At 57.3% G+C, this 17,070-nt stretch overlaps 1 protein-coding gene across 3 annotated transcripts in view; it reads right to left on the bottom strand.

Moving 5' to 3' along the window:
- Nucleotides 1-1,266: 1,266 nt before the first annotated feature.
- The window catches only part of DUSP22 (dual specificity phosphatase 22), a 53,769-nt gene continuing 37,965 nt past the window's right edge, over nt 1,267-17,070 (bottom strand). The window contains exons 6-9 of one of the 3 annotated variants that reach the window (XM_070361320.1): nt 13,448-13,522; nt 11,054-11,225; nt 10,694-10,766; nt 1,267-8,419 (exon numbers count right to left, since the gene is read on the bottom strand). In XM_070361320.1, the coding sequence (XP_070217421.1) occupies nt 8,373-8,419; nt 10,694-10,766; nt 11,054-11,225; nt 13,448-13,522 (367 nt within the window). In that variant the 3' untranslated portion in view covers nt 1,267-8,372. Of the gene's footprint in view, nt 8,420-9,496; nt 10,767-11,053; nt 11,226-13,447; nt 13,523-17,070 lie in introns of those variants that run through there. The other 2 variants (XM_070361321.1, XM_070361319.1) reach the window with 2 other exon arrangements.

Genomic DNA, 17,070 nt, shown 5'->3' with positions numbered 1-17,070 from the left:
ACCTGAGTCTCTTGTGAAATGTGTGTTTTTGTACTTGAGCCTCTTGTGAAATGAACGTTTCTGTACCTGAGCCTCTTGTGAAACGTAGGTTTTTGCACTTGAGCCTCTTGTGAGATGCACGTTTTTGTACTTGAGCCTCTTGTGAAATGAATGTTTTTGTACTTGAGCCTCTTGTGAAATGAACATTTTTGTACTTGAGCCTCTTGTGAAATGAACGTTTCTGTACCTGAGCCTCTTGTGAAACGTAGGTTTTTGCACTTGAGCCTCTTGTGAAATGCACGTTTTTGTACCCGAGTCTCTGAGTGGAAGGGACACCACAGGAGAACGCTGCTCAGGAAACAGAGAGCTTTCTCTCCAGGGCCCTCAGAGAGCAACAGTGCACTGCAACTGTCTTTGAAGAAAGGGCCAGAAAAAACAGACATGGGAGAAGTCAGAGACTGTTCAGTCTTTTCACTGGAGCCTCTACAGAGAGTGAAATGGAAGCACGTTGGCCACACCCCAGTTATTAGGAAATATGAAAAAGACAGATCAGAATGGGACTGGCCCCCTCCCCCCGCCACCACAGGCCGCAGTAACCCTGACAGTCTTGGCCTAGGATCCCTAACACAGCACAGACGACCAGGAGTCTCCACGTGATAGCCAGTAACGGTCACGAAATGAAACAAAAAAGAATACGGGACAGGAGAGAAACACGTGCTGTAAAAAACTTCTTATTGAATTTTATATTTATCATCATACCAATAAGTAAACGGGAACAAAATTAAAATAAACGTCACAGTAAAAAGGATAGAAAAAGCCATGGACTAATACTTTCAATTGCAATAAAAATGTATTTTGAAAAATGGGAAAATGCGTATATATATCTCTGTGTTGGTCTGTCACATTAATGAGTAATCATAATTTGTTTTAAAGTCTTAACTTTGGCAAATTTGTAGGTGATTGTGTCAAAGCTAAATTTCTCTTCATGTCAGGTTTTCAGCCTGTCTTTACGCATCGTTGATCACAGACCACTCGTTCTTTAATTTTGAAATTTTTCTTTCATGTTAAGTAACAAATAGGAGAAGTGTTAAAAGGATAAGATTGGGAGATTCAGAAATCCCATTTGATGTCAAATTCCATTAACAGCAAGTCCACACTTCTCTCCTGGAGGCTCAAACAGTAAAGAATCCACCTGCAATGTGGGAGACCTGGGTTCGATTCCTGGGTTGGGAAGACCCCCTGGAGGAGGACATGGCAACCCACTCTAGTGCTCTTGCCTGGAGAACCTGTGGGCAGCGGAGCCTGGTGGGCTACAGTCCAAACGGTCACAAATAGTCGGCCATGACCGAGCACAGCAGCTACTGTGCTTCTTTGGGAGCAATTCTGGTGGCTTTCAAATGCCCCCCAGTCCCAATGTTGTTTAGGTAGGTAACTGTGCAGCGGGGCTGCCCTTGATTACTTCAAATCTACTCTGCATGTTAGAGACCAAACTGTCCCCATGGGGCTCAGATCCCAAGTCTTTCTGAATGAGAAGTGTTAGTGGCTCAGTTGTGTCTGACTCTTTGCAACCCCATGGACTGTAGCCCACCAGGCTCCCCTGTCCATGGGATTCTCCGGGCAAGAACACTGGAGTGGGTTGCCATGCCCTCCTCCAGGGGACCTTCCCAACCCAGGAATCGAATGCAGGTCTCCCACATTGCAGGTGGATTCATTAGTGTCTGAGCCACTAGGGGAGCCTTTTTCTGAATTCACTGAAAAAGAAAAGGACAAGACGAAGGCAGCGTATTCTCTCTGCGCGTGCTGGCTGTTAGGTGGAAGTTCTCCATGTTCACGTCCATGTAGAAGACATTGTTAATTAAAGGATATGTACTTAAAACAACCACGTCTGAGGTTGCCATTATATTATTAAAACTACAGCACACACAGTGGTTACTGAGACTTAGATCAACCACAGAAATTTGGGAGGAGGAGTATTTTAGCACCTGTATGGTTTAGGATTGCTGGCTCCCGGTGGTAACGAAAGACAGATGAACTGTGGTTGTTCATTACTACGAGGCACGTGTCATCACTGCTCTGTAGCCGGTGTGTCTCCCCCTCTATCGGGAGTGGCGGGGTTGTGGGCGGGGCACAAGGACCCTGGACCCAAGTCCTGGTACTGGGTGAGGGGCAGGCACTCAGGTCACCAGGGGCACCCAGTGACCACACGGCCCGGAAGCCCCAGGACTGGAGCCTGGAGTTTGGGTGAGGAGTCCCGGAAGCCCTGACGGGGACTCACTTTGTGCAGAAGTTCCTCCTAGGGTCATACCTCAGCACCAGGTGACGCCAGGGTGCCCCACGCTCTCTCCTGGGCGTCCCCCACCCGAACCTCTGCGGCCCAACAGCCCTCTGTCTGCAGGGGCTGCCCCGCCAGTCACCTCTGGCCCCTGACACTTTCTGCTCTGGGGAAGCCAAACCAGCACTGCCCACCACCAGGTCAAGGTTCCAGGAACCTACCTGCGCACGCCACCTTTCCTGGTGGATTGGTCTTTGGGAAGGGGGCTGTGGGCGTCCCATGGGACACCCACCCCCACAGCAGCTCTTGTCCCCGCCTCCAGCCCACCCTGCTCGTGAGTCACAGCCTCCACACGTCTGCCTCCAGGTCGCCCAGCTGTCCCCCCACGCCTGCCCTGCATGCTCTTCACTGCCCCCTCCCTCGGCTTCCATCCACAGCCAGCATACCCTGCACTGGGGGCCCTCTTGGCCTGCACTTGTGCTTCTAAGCATGTTTGTTCACAGAACATTCTGGAGTGATATGTCCCCAGATCAACCGAAAAGCCTCTGAAGGCAGGGCTGCCAAGCCGCGCTCCTCCCCTCCCCCAGGCAGTCCCAGGCACCTGTGCAGGTGGGCACCGGGGCCTGACCGAGGTCCTGCCCCACCTTCATGGGGCAGGGCACGGTTCCCAGCAGACGTCAGATGACTCCTGACCCCGCTGGCCTTCCCTCGGAGGGGGTCATTCGTCCAGGTGGGCCGCGGGAAAGTACAGGTCGGGGTCCCACCAGGAGGCACGGACGCTTCAGGGACAGTTTCTAAAGATGAGGGCGGTGAGTCACAGGCCGGTTCCCAGCACCACGCTGCTGGGGCAGAGCGTGCAGGCGACCAGGCTCCTCTCTCTGGGATCCACTTTCAGCACCAACTGCCCACACTTACACTTCTTGGAAGCTGGGGGCGCGTCCTCCGTCCTGTCACGGAGTCTCTGGCCCTCCCCTGTGGAGGGCCTGGCCGGGGGGACAGAGTCTGGCCCACAGCGAGCAGGATGCCCGCCAGGTGGCTGCACTTCGGGTTTGGGAGTCAGGACGGGATGCAGCCCTCTGTACTTCTGGTCTCACCAGGTGCTGGCCGCTCCCCACATGGCCTCCTAAGAGCGTGTCAGCAGGGATGCCTGCGCCTCCAGGGATGCTGGTGTTCAGAAGGGAGGCGACCCTGGAGCGGCTGGTCAGGCTGCAGGGCCCCAGGCTCACATGGCCACTTTCTGACCTGAGACTGGGCAACACTCAAGTTCCCTAGAATCTGGCCTCTTCATCCAAAAACTGGGGATAATAGTAAAATCCCTGTGACGAGACTGCTGAGAGGGTGTGACTTCAGGAAAGCATCAGACACAAAGTGCTCAGTGACCGCTGACCGTCCAGAGGCTGGCCATGCTGTCCTCCAGACAGGAGGCGGGGTGCACAAGGGGGTCCCTAGGGCAGCAGGGCGCCAGCCAGCCCCACCCCAGCTCTCCAGGGGCGCTTCCTTCACGCCAGTCTCCCCACGGAGAGGCTCTCCACAGGAGGGAGCTGCCTCCTTGGGGCTTCCCCAGGTGTTCCAGAGACTCCAGGACCCCGCCGGCTGCTTGGTTTCCAGCCCATGCCGCACTCTCCCTACCCCGCACCACCGCCACCCTGACTACACATCTGCACCCGCAGCTCCGAGCTCCCGGCGGTGGACGTGGCAGGAGGGGACACTGTGCCGTGGGAACCAGGACGCCCCCTGTGCCCCCAACACGGAGCTGGCCTCAAGCCTTCCTGCCTGCCGGCCTGTCACGGCCGCTGCGTGCTGCACACACACCGGGGAACGGAACATCCCACAGGAGGGGCCTCTCTGGACACCCTTCTGAGGAAGCTGGGTGCCTGCGGCCTCTTGCCATGAAGGGCGCACCCTTTGCAAAGCAGAAGGTGGTATTTCTCTGGGGCACACGTGGAGGCCTCTTGATTCTTATGTTCTAAACACGCTGCCATCAGTGCCCTGGGGAAACCCAGAGTGACTGGCACAGGACAGAGCAGGCCCGCTCGCCAGGGAGCATGGTTCCTCTTTGTGCCAGCCTGGCCGCGTCTGGGGGCGAGTGGACTCTGAGGGAAGCGCAGAGCTGTGTGAACAGAGCACCTGAGCTGGGCGCCTGCCTGGGTTCAGCTCATCAACCGCCCCTGGCTTGACCCGCACTGTCTCCAGAACCATTCTGCCACCCCGGGAGGGGCTGCTCCCCCAGATTCAGCCCCCCGCCATGCCCGGGTCTCCTAAACAGGCCTGGTACGAAGGACGCTGTCAGGCTCCACCCACACACAGGCAACCTGGCTCCCTTGCCAATTGATGCCGCCCCTCACATCCTCTCAAACTGAACCAGAGGCTTCAGGAAAGGGAACTGCAGACGGCTATCTCCTGGTAATCGACCTCACCTGGGGCCAAAATACCCCATACCTGCAGGTGTTCAGCCATCGACAGTGAGCCCAGCCCAGCCCTGCAGCCCTTGTCGAGGTGGGGGCCTCGGGGGCGGGAGAGAATGCTAACCCCGCTCCTGGCCGAATTGTCACAGGCCATCACTGCAGCTGGGAGGAAACGAGAGGGCAAACGTACCCCAGAAATGCAGCCAGCATCCCTGAATTCAAGCCCCTGACAGCCCAAGGAGACCCCAATATATCCTCAGAAGGGACAGTGAATGTTCTCAAGCCTCAGGGACAAGTCAGAGACCGCTGTTTTTTTTTCTCCCTTCCTCTGGGCCATAAAAAGGAAAGGGAAGAGGAACTTCCCTCCGAGGTCTCGGTGATTTCTTGTTAAGCACATCTATAAATACAGGCATGTTGAAAGCACATTCTTGATAAAATTATTAATAACTCAGTGTCAGCATGGGAGGGGTCACCTAACGTGGGATCACAGGATTTTGTGTCTTAGTGTTTCCCTGTTTTCAAGACTAGATGCTGGTGTGCAGGGCGTCAGGTCATCAACAGCTCTGATCTCCCTTGATGCCCAAGCCACCTGTGCTCGACACGCCCCTTGGCTTTGCACACGTGACTCCCCTGAAGGCTGAGGAATCCTCTAAACTTTAACAAGACACAGCAGTGCCCAGACACTGGGATTCACGGTCTGTCTCTAAGCAGCAGCAACATGAGCACAAGTTGGAGTGGGGGTCCCTGCTGGGACAGACCTGGGGAGCCAGCACGCCATAAATAATAAAGCCCTGCAGGAACCATCGCCAGGGAGAAGCCTGATTAACAAAGGTTAACAAATGCACCCTGAGAGAGCCAGTGTGGGCAGAGGAGCACACACCGGGGTGGCTGCCGGGGGCCAAACAGAGACCTCCGCGGCTGCAGGCTGCGCAGATGCTCCTGGGTGCTACAGCAACAGCATCTGTCAGGACCACCACCCCCGCCCCCAGACCCCAGTCCCACGTCAGGAGGGCAGGGTGATGCCTCAGGACCAGTTCACAAGATGCTTCACTCTTTTTCTCAGCTTTATTGAGATATATTTGACTCAGAGCATTGTGTCCATTAAGGCTCCCAAAAATCCGGTAATGAAAGACAGCCTGGTTAGGGGATAAAATTAGTCTCTATTAACCTAGTATTTTCTCTTTCACAATAAATTAATAAATTGGATATCTAAATTGGATGTTAATCATCACAAGTCTAGTTCCTGGGAGTCAGTTCCGAGTTCATGGACAGACTTGAGCACCTCGTCTGCAAAGCTGGGTCCCAGCAGGGCCAGCCCCGTTCAGTCTGCCTTCAACGTGGTACAGCCCACTGCGGAAGAGGCCGACCCAGAAAGCAAGCCCTTGGGGGCCCAACCCCGGAGCAGCTGCCCATCCCCAGCCTCCCTAAGCCCCCTCGCTCCCTTGGGCCTGTTCATCTCCACCCACAGCCACGCCCCAGGCTATGACGATCACCTGGACAGCCACGATGGCAGCCCCCTGAGCAGCCCCCACCGTGGCCTGTCCACCCTCCCTGACACCCATCACTGCTCGCCCAGAACGCCTGGCGAGATCCCCGCCACGTCCGCAGGATGGAGTCCACAGCATGGCATCCACATGCTTGCAATGCTCCATGTTGGGACCAGCCCAGCAGCTCCAGGGCTAGTTGAGCCAACCAGTCGCTGTACGGCAGCACCAAGCGGACGGACAGCCTGGGCCTGCGTCTGCGGCTCTGTCTGCCCCCCTCACTGCAGCGCATGCCACGCTTGCCCCGGTCACACAGCGGCTGTGCCTTCTCTCCTGTACATGTGCTGGCCCCGCCAGACTCCCCTCCCCGCATGCAGCAATCCCCGCACCTGGGCTTCTGCATCCGTCTCTGGGACACCTTCCCAGGACGTGACCCTCACCCCTCACCGGAAGGGCCTGTTTCCTCCCCAAACGTAGCACCATGAGCACCCACGCTAGTGCTTACGGCCGATTTCCCAACTGTCAACACCACCAACTAGCATTTCTGAGACTCAGGGCGGGTCTGTGCGTCCTGCCTGGGTCCCAGAGCGCCTACTGAGATGAACAAGCATTTCTCAAGCGAACCAGCAAGTGACTGAACAAAGAGAAGCAGTGCAGGTCTCCTCCACCATCGGCCACAATTCCGAGACCAGGCTGGACAGACCTGCGTTTGGAGGACATCACAGAAAAGAGAGCCTGAGGAAGCTGCCAGGGCCACGACCCACTCCGCCTCGAGGCAGGTGGGTCACTGTCCCCCGTCCATGTAAACTAAACACCTGTCTGGGCTTCAACGGAGAAGGGCTTCTACCTCTAACATTTAAGTGTGGTCAACACCATCCCAATGGAAATGTCCATGAGATTTTGATGAGGACAGGAATTGCCTGCCAGCCACCACGCCCCAAACCACCCCCGAGAGGCTGGGGGAGCAGGTAGGAAGCTGTGCTCAGACAGAATGAACATGGCGCTGCCAGCTCCCCTGGGCCTGGGCCAGCCTCACAAGCCCCTGAGACCAAGGGTCAGGGCACCGCCCCCTCCTCTCTCTCACCCTTACACTGAGTCGGGACCAGAAGACCAGGCTCAGGCAAAGCGCACTAACATCTGTAGTTTCTGGTGAGTTCCTTGGCCTCTCTGAGCCTTGTGTGAATGAAATATCTGCTCTGTGGTTTACAAGCTTCACGGGGCAGTGTGACCTGCAGAGCACCAGTCACCGGGCGGCTGCCGTTGGTGCCATGAGCAGCGGGGCCCCAACAGGAGCCTTCCTGCTGCCGTTTGCTCATGCCCTGTGCTCAGCCTGGGTCTTCCGAGGCTCTGCCCCTGCACTTACCCACAGGTGGACCCTCAGGCCTCGGGGCCCAGCACCTACACATGCACTACTTGTGCATCCCCCAAGCAGGCCTGTTGAATCAGGACTGGCGTTTTAACACCATCACTCCACACCTGTCAGGCCTGCACCAGCACAGGGTGCTCTCCGAGACCGTGGCAGGAGCGTGCTGGCGTTGGACACTGAGGGCACGGGCCGAGCCTCCCTCAGCCAATGAGCCCTTGACTCCCTGCACTTAGCCAAACCTTTCCTTTAAGCAAAAATCACATTTCCATCCCCCTTCACCCAATCCCCGCGCCCCCCACCCCCCGCTAGTTAGATGAGAAAACACTGGGAAACCATCTTAAACTGCTGTCCACACCAGTTAACATTTTTGGCTTTAAGCTGAGCTTGGAATGAGAAGTCCCTGGGGAGCCTGGCGCACCCCCTCTCCGATGTCTCTCTGCTCACTGGGCACCCACTGTCTCAGGGAAGGGAGTTCTCATCTCCTGTTGTCAGTACATCTCCTTCTGGAGGAGGGCAGTGGCCTTAAAATACAGCAGGGCAGCCCCCGAACCCGCCTCGTGGTGCCCGTGGCAGGAGCATGTGGGCTCCATACCCGGGCTGAGGATGGGGAGGTGCACGGGGCCACACAGCCCGGGAGACAGTCCCGAGGAGCAGGGTGCACCCGGCAGGGCCCTGAGATAGCCTGGGGGCAGCACAGCTTTCAGCAAAGAAGGAATTAGGCCAAAATCGTTCTCTTGTCAAAGAGAGTGCGTAGCTCCCAACGTGGAGCAACACAAGTGCACATTCACACACGTCTGGACACTTAAACTGAACTCTGGTTGCTTCTCTTCCGGCAGCACCTGAACTCTGGTCATGTTTCAGGAGCATTATGGTCTTCTGAGAAAGGGCCAGAGCTTCAGAATGCCTGGGGCGGCTGTGGAGAGAGAACGTCACAGGTGACAAGCACTGAAACAGCATTCAGGTGCAAGAATGCATCTGGGCATTCACACCACACAGGCACTGAATGTTCACGCTGATTCCTAAATACTCCTGTTCACGTATTCACATTCCTTTTTGGTTTAAGGAAAAAATTACTTTAGAGCAAACTCTCAGCTATTGGTGGGGAACTTGCAGCCAGGCTTCCCTTCCCTGCTGTCCAGCTGGGGTTTGCACACACATGGGGCCCCCGGGGCTCACTGGGCCCGTTCTCTGCACACATGTAGGGCCCCAGGGGTTCATCTGGGCCTGCTCTCTGCAACATGTGGGACCCCAGGGCTTCATCTGGGCCCACCCTCTGCACATGTGTGGGGCCCCAGGGCTTCATCTGGGCCTGATCTCTGCACACGTGTGGGGCCCCAGGGTCTTACTGGGCCTGCCCTCTGCACACGTGTGGGGCCCCAGGGCTTCATCTGGGCTCACCCTCTGCACACGTGTGGGGCCCCAGGGCTTCATCTGGGCCTGATCTCTGCATACATGTGGGGGCCCAGGTTCTCACTGGGCTTGCCCTCTGCACACACGTGGGGCCCTAGGGCTTCATCTGGGCCTGCTGTCTGCACACGTGTGGGGCCCAGGACTTCATCTGGGCCTGATCTCTGCATATGTGTGGGGCCCCAGGTTCTCACTGGGCTTGCCCTCTGCACACGTGTGGGGCCCAGGGGTTCATCTGGGCCCACCCTTTGAAGGCAGGGAAAGCTGTTCTTACTCAGGGTTCCTTCCGTGGTGGGGTTCAGAGAAGGCTGTACAGGGAGAGGCCGAGCATGTTTTTTCGCACAGCTCTGAGTGCTTAGACCACGTGGGTCGACAAAAAAGGGCCACACCCAAGGCCACACTGTGGGCCTCGCCCAGCACAGCCAGCAGAGCCCGACGCCAGCGTCACCACCACCAGGCGCTCCCAAAGCCTGAGTCAGAAGCTTCGAGCAGCCCGGAGATGCACTCCTCTCCCTCTGGCTTCCAAAGCAACTGTGACCACACACTTTCAGCGCAAAGCTGCAGAGACAACTGGAAAAATGAAAAACAGCTTTTCAGAAACGATTTAATGAGGTAGCTGAGATCATCTCACATCCACGGCAGACAGAGGTGCTTAATGAGTTCACAGGCATTTAAACATATTCGTAAACGCAAACTGTGACCGTGCCTGATAACTGCTCTTTCTTCCCAAATCCCAAAGGTGCATGCATGCCTTGCAAAGAGGCCCAGGGAGACAGCGGCAGCAGGCCGGGAGGGAGGAGCTGGACGGGAGCTGAGGGAGGGCATCCGGGGTGCTCCCCACCCAACACCAGTGCAGGCGGACAGAGCCAAGCAGGACTCCGAGAAGGGCAGGGCTGAGTAGGGCCGACACCCCAAAACCACACTCAGGAGGCTGCCCCCATGGCCACAGGGCAAGCCCAGGATGCTCTGGAGAAAAGCTTCTTCACAGTCACCTCCCAACGCGGCCCAGTGGGTCTCAGACGAGGAGAGGCCACGAGATCAGTCTGGACACTGTGGCCTTCACGATGATACCCCAACACGCACACACCCGTGTCACACACATCCATGCATACACACCTGTGTGCACACACACCCATGTCTCACACACACCACACCCGTGTCACACACATCCATGTACACACACCTGTGTCACACCCACACCTGTGTGCAAATGTGCCTGTCACACCAATAACACACCCATGTCTTACACACATATCCCACACCTGTGTACATACACACCTGTGTCACAGCCCACACCTGTCACACACACACCCGTGTCACACACACCCATGTCACACTCATACCCCACACCTGTGTACACACACACCTGTGTCACACACACACCCGTGTTACACACCTGTGTCACACACACACCACACCCATGTCACACACTCATACCCCACACCTGTGTACACACACACCTGTGTCACACACCACACCCACGTCATACACACACCCGTGTCACACACACCCCGGCTCGCCCGTGGGCATAACAGTCAGCAGTGTCTGGCAGCACAGAAGCTGGGGGGCGGCTGGGGGGGTCTCGAGAGGAGCCTGGATCCACTGGACACCCCCTTCCAGTCCTCAGGCCAGGCAGCGACGAGAAGCCAGCGGAAGGTGTCCGTGGCGCCGGCTAAGTCTCTGGGGTGTAGCTGCCGTAGGCCAGGGGGCGGGGCCCGCAGGCCGGCCCAGCGCCGCGCGCCTGGCGGGGGCTCCGCGCGCCCCTGCTCCTTGTATTTACCCAGGATGCTCCTGGCCTCCTCGGCGTCCCGCAGCGGGCTCTCGCCATACTCCTCTCTCAGCCACTGGCGGAACTGGGGAAGCGAGACAGCGGGGCGTCACACCCCCGCGCCCTCACCCTGCCCGCCCGGTGCCCTCACCCAGTCAGCTCTGACGCCGGCCAGTGGGCGCCGAGCGACACAATGACTTCTTCCAGGCTTTGGCCTGAGGATGTGAAAGCCAGCCTCGTCAAGATGACAGCACTCGACCCCAGGCAGAGAGGCAGAAGCTCACCTGGGGCCTGCGGAAGGTGGACGGCTGCGAGGGGCTGGAGGGAGCCCGTGAGCCATCCGGCCTGGGGGTGAAGGTGGCGCGCAGTTACCTGGTGGACCTGGAGCTCCTCGAACTCCTGCAGCTGCCTCTGGAAGCCCAGGTTGGGGTTGGCACACGACCTGCCTGCACGCACGGTGTGCAGGGCGTCCTCCCAGCCAAAGTCGGTGACCGTCATGATGTAGGCGACCACCAGGGTCACGCTCCTGGAGACGCCCGCCAGGCTGCAGGTTGAGAGCCACATGGCAAGGGGCAGTCAGCAGACTCATGTAGGAAGCTGCCTGTCCTCGGTTATGAGTGGACAGCTAGCCAGTGCGTCCTCGGAAATCACTCAGAAGCATACCAGCTCTCTCTGCTTTACCACACTAGGGTCTTGGGCACTCCTCACCCACGCGGCCTCCGTCTCGGTTGGTTGTCTACTGGCTATGGCTCCAGACACTTGGTGCTATGATTCTTTTTCTCCTGACCTCCCCTTCAGATAGTCCCCATTCCCTGGACAGAAAAGTTGTGAAAGGACATCTGGGCACTTGAAGGGTCCAGGAGCCCAGCAATAGTCAGTTATAACCTCAGGCATTCAGACAGCTTCACACTTTTAAAGTCTGATTTTCTTAGGTACCTCTTCCCTGGTGGCTCAGACAGTAAACAATCTGTCTGCAATGGAAGAGAACCAGGTTTGATCCCTGGGTTGGGAAGATCCCCTAGAGGAGGAAATGTAACCCACTCCAATATCCTTGCCTGGGAAATCCCATGGACAGAGGAGCCTCATGGGCAACAGTTCATGAGATCGCAAAGAGTCAGACATGACTAACACTTTCTTAGGTACATAAGGGTAAAGTCTATCACTTAAAAAACTCATTAAATACAGATGCCCTTAGCCAACATTCTCTGATCTCCTCCACAGACCCAAGCAGAGTACCCGCGTGGCACACTCCACGTGCTCTGGGGGGTGGGGGTGGGGACGTTCTGCAGGTGATAATGGCCAGTTTTCTCCAGCAGGCTGAATAAGGCGACCAATTTTAAATGTGCATGCAAATTAAGGTGGTCACAGAGAGGTTGTGCTACGTCAGACTTGGAGTGCTCAGCAACGGTTTAAGATGGGGAAGTTCAGCAAATTTCTCATTTTTAGAAAAGCTTATCTTCAGATTGACACAACCAAATGAAACACGAATTCCTAGAACATCAGCCCTGCACTTATTCAAATATAAATAACAATAAAAACCACTCTCAAGTAGTGGTTCTTCCCTTGGGCTGTGTATCAGAAATACTGATAAATCTTTTAAAAAACTCACATCCTCTTGGGGCGCAGCTGGGGAGATGCTCACCCCCCGAAACAGCTCTGGCTGCACTGCAGAGCGCGCTGGAGCAAATGCAAGCGAGCTTCACAAACCCGCACTTCATGTTTATTACACATCCTGCTCTTTTTTAAAGTAAAATGGAAATCCAGTTTCAAGCGCATAAAACTGCAGAACAACACTGCTAAAACAGGCAGTCTACCCAGTGCCCCTGCCCGACTGGGGGTTCCAGGAGGCTCCCCTGGTCCACACGGCAGGCCCCTCAGCCCTCCGTGGGGCAGCAGCACCCCCAGGGTGGGCCGTGTGACTCCACAGAGCCTCCACTGCAACGGCAGCTTCCTTGGGGGAACTCAGATGACTGAGATTCTCTCGTGAACCCAGACCGAACCTCACTCAGGAGCGAGGGGGCCTGTCCGATCCGTGCTCTAATGACAGCAGCTTCTGCCCCAGAACACCGGCCTCTGGGCCCCTGGATGTGTCACCATTATGAATAGCAGCTTATGTTTTCACTGTTAGCCATGTCTTCAGCATAAGCACTGGCAGTGATGCAATGAGGGCCCGCAGGCCCCTGAGTGCTTGGCTGTGCCAGGCTGGGGGCACTGTCCTTGGGGTCTGCACCCAGCAGCAGCCTTCGCCACAGAACGTGTACACAGGTGTATGTGTTTATACCACACACACGGTGTGTGAATGGAGGCAACAGCTGCATAGACCTGCTGAATTTTAAAAGTCTGTTCAGCTCTGCTTAGAGCCAAGTACAAGCTCCAAACACATAAAAGCCCCAATCTGTAAATGGAGGAGAGATGGTTGTTCTGGTGTGACAGTAACGCAATGCTAAACACCCACATATGCAGCCAAAACCCTCCAGCAAGAAACAGTGCTTTGAATGGCTACTGAGCAGAGCCAAGTTCTGAAAGGATGTTGGGAGAGGATGGAAAAGGGGCTCCTTTTTTCCAGTAACCTTGACAGTCCCTGCAAAAACCTAACAAAAAGCGAAAATGCTAAGTGACAAGGAAGGAACAACTGTTTGGCTCACTTTGCACAAAAGCCAACCATGGCTGACACGCAGCCGGGGTGAGGTGGGTAGGTGCTGGACGTTCAGGGAGACCGTGAGCAGGGCAGAGCAGGCCCTCGCTGTCGGGCAGGGACACACGTACCAGTGAACCAGGCAGCCCTCGCCCTGGAGACGGCACTCATGGATGAATTTAATACTTTCTTTGAAGTGTCGCGTCCTGTGGGGAGGAAAAAAGAGAGAAGTGACATCTCTCTACTTTACTCAACGTATGAGGAAAAGAAAAACCCGCTGAGGTTTCTTGAAAAGGTCTTGAGTCCGCAGGTCCAGATCCCAGTCACTGTCCAGGGCTTTGAATCTGACCCACAGTGCTGAGGCTGGGAGGGGATGGCCCATCCACTGGGATTTTTGGAAGTTCTCTGCAAGGAACCCCTGAAACACGCAGGGCCACATGGACATTGGGGGCAGGTCCGGCCCAGCCCCACGGTCAGTCTGGGCCCCTCAACACCCAGCAGGGCAGCGATCCCCACAGTGACCTGCTTACCACCCACCAGGTGAGGGAGGTACCCACCCAGTGTGGGCTCTCCAGTTCACATCTGACCATCTTGGAGGAGGTCCTGACTGCCCATCCTCCAGGCTGGGGCAGGAGAACTGCAGCCCCCAAGCCCGAGGGGTCTGACTGAACGTGTGGCCGTGGGAACGTCACCTGCCTTCCCTTAGCCTCACTGGGAAATGGGAACTGGGCTTCACAGGCCGGGACAGAGAAACACACAGCAACGGGCTTCGCGGACTCTGAGGTCCCATGTGACCATGAGACTGCGATCTTTTCTCCTGATCCTTAGCTTTTATGGCTTCCCTGGTGGCTCAGACGGTAAAGAATCTGCCTGCAACACAGGAGACCCAGGTTCGATCCCTGGGTCGGGAAGATCCCTGGAGAAGGAAATGGCAACCCACTCCAGTGTTCTTGCCTGGAGAATCCCATGGACAGAGGAGCCTGGTGGGCTGCAGTCCGTGGGGTCGCACAGTCGGACACGACGGAGCCACTTCCCTTGTCAGCAGCTCTCTTCTCCCGCCCCGGTTCACGCCCAGCAGCGTCATCCAGACCGTGCGGTGGGTCGAGGAAAACTCTGAGGGGAACCACAGAGCCTGTGCTTTCCCAAGTCTCCTGCTTTGAAGTGGATTTTGCCCGTGGCCTGAAAGCACAGCGGCTACTGAGCACTGAGCGTGCAGCAGGGACTCTGCTAAGCCTGGAGATCAGAGAGGAATAGAATGTGGCTCGCAGCCACACGTAGGCCTGCGGTTCCATGAAGGCTGACCGGGTGAACAAACCTCAGAGGAACAGGGGATTCAGGTGGGGCACACAGACGCAGCCAGGTGTGGACTGCAGAAGAAACTTAGCAAGCTGCGTGTCCTGGATCTGGGCAGCAGACACAGAGGACTTTGGTGCAGGCATCTCTCACACGGCCTGAGGCTACTGTGCGCAGAGGGGCCAGGGTCCCAGCCACAGACTCCAGACTCTGAGCAGAGAGCCAACTAGACCACAAGGCAGGGTGAGGTGAGGGGTGTTTCTGCTGACCTCCCCGGGCACATGTGCTCCCAGGGTGAGTGCACATGGCAACCTCGGGCACTAAAGCGCCACCCCTAAACTGACGTGGTGTAAGACAGACAAGGGAAGACGCTGCGGTGACCCCGACATACAAAGACCTCGGAGCAGAGGCTGGGCAGAGGGCAGGGAGGGGTGCGGTGGCCCTAGGGGTCAGGTTGCCCAGTGCTGAGCACAGCGTCCACGGTGGGGTGCGTCCATCCCATATCTCAGGTAAAACCCGCCTTGAGCATGAGCTCTTCTGATGGCAAGTGCTGAGGCTGGGGGTGGCGGGGGGCGGGGCGTGGGGAGGGGAGAGGCTCATCCGTCCACACCCTCCCAGGCTGTCAGAAGCTCCCATCTTCCCTGCAGTTCCAGCCACAGAGAAGCAGAGGGGAGGCTGGGACTGGGCTCCAGGAGGACTCCCTTCCTGACAAAAGAAGGGTCTCTACCTCAGGCTTCCTGCAGGGCGCTGGGTGGCCAGCTGGTGCCCAAAGCTGAGCCAGCTGCCCTGTGACCACAGGCGACAGGCCTCGGGCTGCAACGGGGGCTCTGGGAGCTACTGCCCAGACCTGGAGCACTTGTCCTGGGCGTCTTGGGCAGGGAGTGAAGTAAATCAATGTCTTTATAACTTAAAACACTGTCAATCCTACTATTTACAGCCTAACCTGACATCAAAGGTGCAACAATTTAAGGACACTGAGCCTCTCCTGTGGCCGAGGAGCGGCTCCGCCTACCATGGTCTCCCCTGCAGACAAGCCAGCAGACAGGCAGCTCTGACTGTAGGTCCACAGCTGGGCCATGTGCCCGGACCCCAGGCTCATGCCCGCTGTAGCTGGCGGCTGAGGGCAGGCGCCTGTCTCCCAGGCCAGCCATGCTGCGGCACCAGGGTTCCCGAGAGGACTCGCCACACTGAAGCCCACACTCTGTGGTCCTCCACAGGCGGGACAGACCTCCTACCAGCAAAGGAAGAGGGAGTCAGGAGACGAGACACAGTAGCCTGAGCTTGTGAAGGACATGGGTGGCCTCAGAATATGCCGTGAAGGCCATGTCAGGCCAGAGGCTTGTCCTGGGGATGTGTCGGCCCTGTGAGCTCACCGACGTCTTGCACAGGTGACAGCTGAGCCCCCTTCCTGAAACCCTAGGGCAGGGGTGTGGTCAGCAGGGTGATGTGCAGACTGACCTGAGCCCAGAGCAAGCGTGTGAGGGGCCCCAGACGAGGAAGTGAGAGGAGGGTCCCACAGGCCTTTCCTCCGTCACCTCTGTCCGCATCAGGCATCAAGTCCAGGAAAAGCCCACGGACGGCTCCTGCCCACCACGGTGTCGGAACAAGGGCAGGAGAGTCAGGACGCTGATGGAGGGCCTGCTCAGAGCCCAGCCGTGAAACCTGACTCACGGACAGGACCGGGCATGAGGCCGCGCCAGACAGACATTCCTAGAAGCGCCTCTTCCGAGGAAAGCCAGGAGGCAGGCATTCTCAGGGCCCCCAGGGTGGGTCATTTCCAAGGAAGCTCATGACAGGAGCCCAGGCCTGGTCACTGCAGCCCCTCCCCCATCGTGGGAAATCCCCAGGGCTCAGGCCTCGCGTTGCTCAACCCCAGATCAAAGCAGAAGCCCAGATGGAAGCACACCCCCACAGGCGGCAGGTTCCCTATTCCTGGTCTCCGCGATGTCCCTTTACTTCCACGCAGAGACGTGGGGTGCGCTCTGTCGGGGGAGAGCTGGCAGGGTGCGTCCACAAGAAGCATGCCCACGTGAGTGTGCAGCTCCGTCAGCACAGCAGACCTGTGAGCCTGGCGAGCGCTGTCCTCCGTGGGGCTGGCAAACAGCCCAGCAGCAGCCACCACCCCCGGCTCCTCCTCTGTGGTCAGTGCTGGCCCTCCTCATGGCCAGGGCATCCACCCAGAGGCCGAGAGCAGAGCCAGCAGGGTCTTCCTGACCTTCGTGGGTCCAGCACACTCAGGCCACGCCGTGCCACGTGCATCCTCTGAGCCTGAACAGTCACTTCTCACTCCAAGATGGCAGGACCTGTGGGCTGTGGTCCCCACTGAGGGGTCTGTGGCGGGAAGGACTCTGCCTGGGGGAGGTCTGGCTCAGCACCATGTGGGCAGCTGGGCTCCCCCAAAGCCAGCAGAGACAGACCAGGCTGCTTCTCCTGACCCTCGTCAGAGCCCACACATGTGTGT

This window comes from Bos mutus, chromosome 23, assembly GCF_027580195.1.
Source record: "Bos mutus isolate GX-2022 chromosome 23, NWIPB_WYAK_1.1, whole genome shotgun sequence".
Taxonomy (NCBI): domain Eukaryota; kingdom Metazoa; phylum Chordata; class Mammalia; order Artiodactyla; family Bovidae; genus Bos; species Bos mutus.
This window is presented reverse-complemented; position numbering and strand designations above follow the sequence as displayed.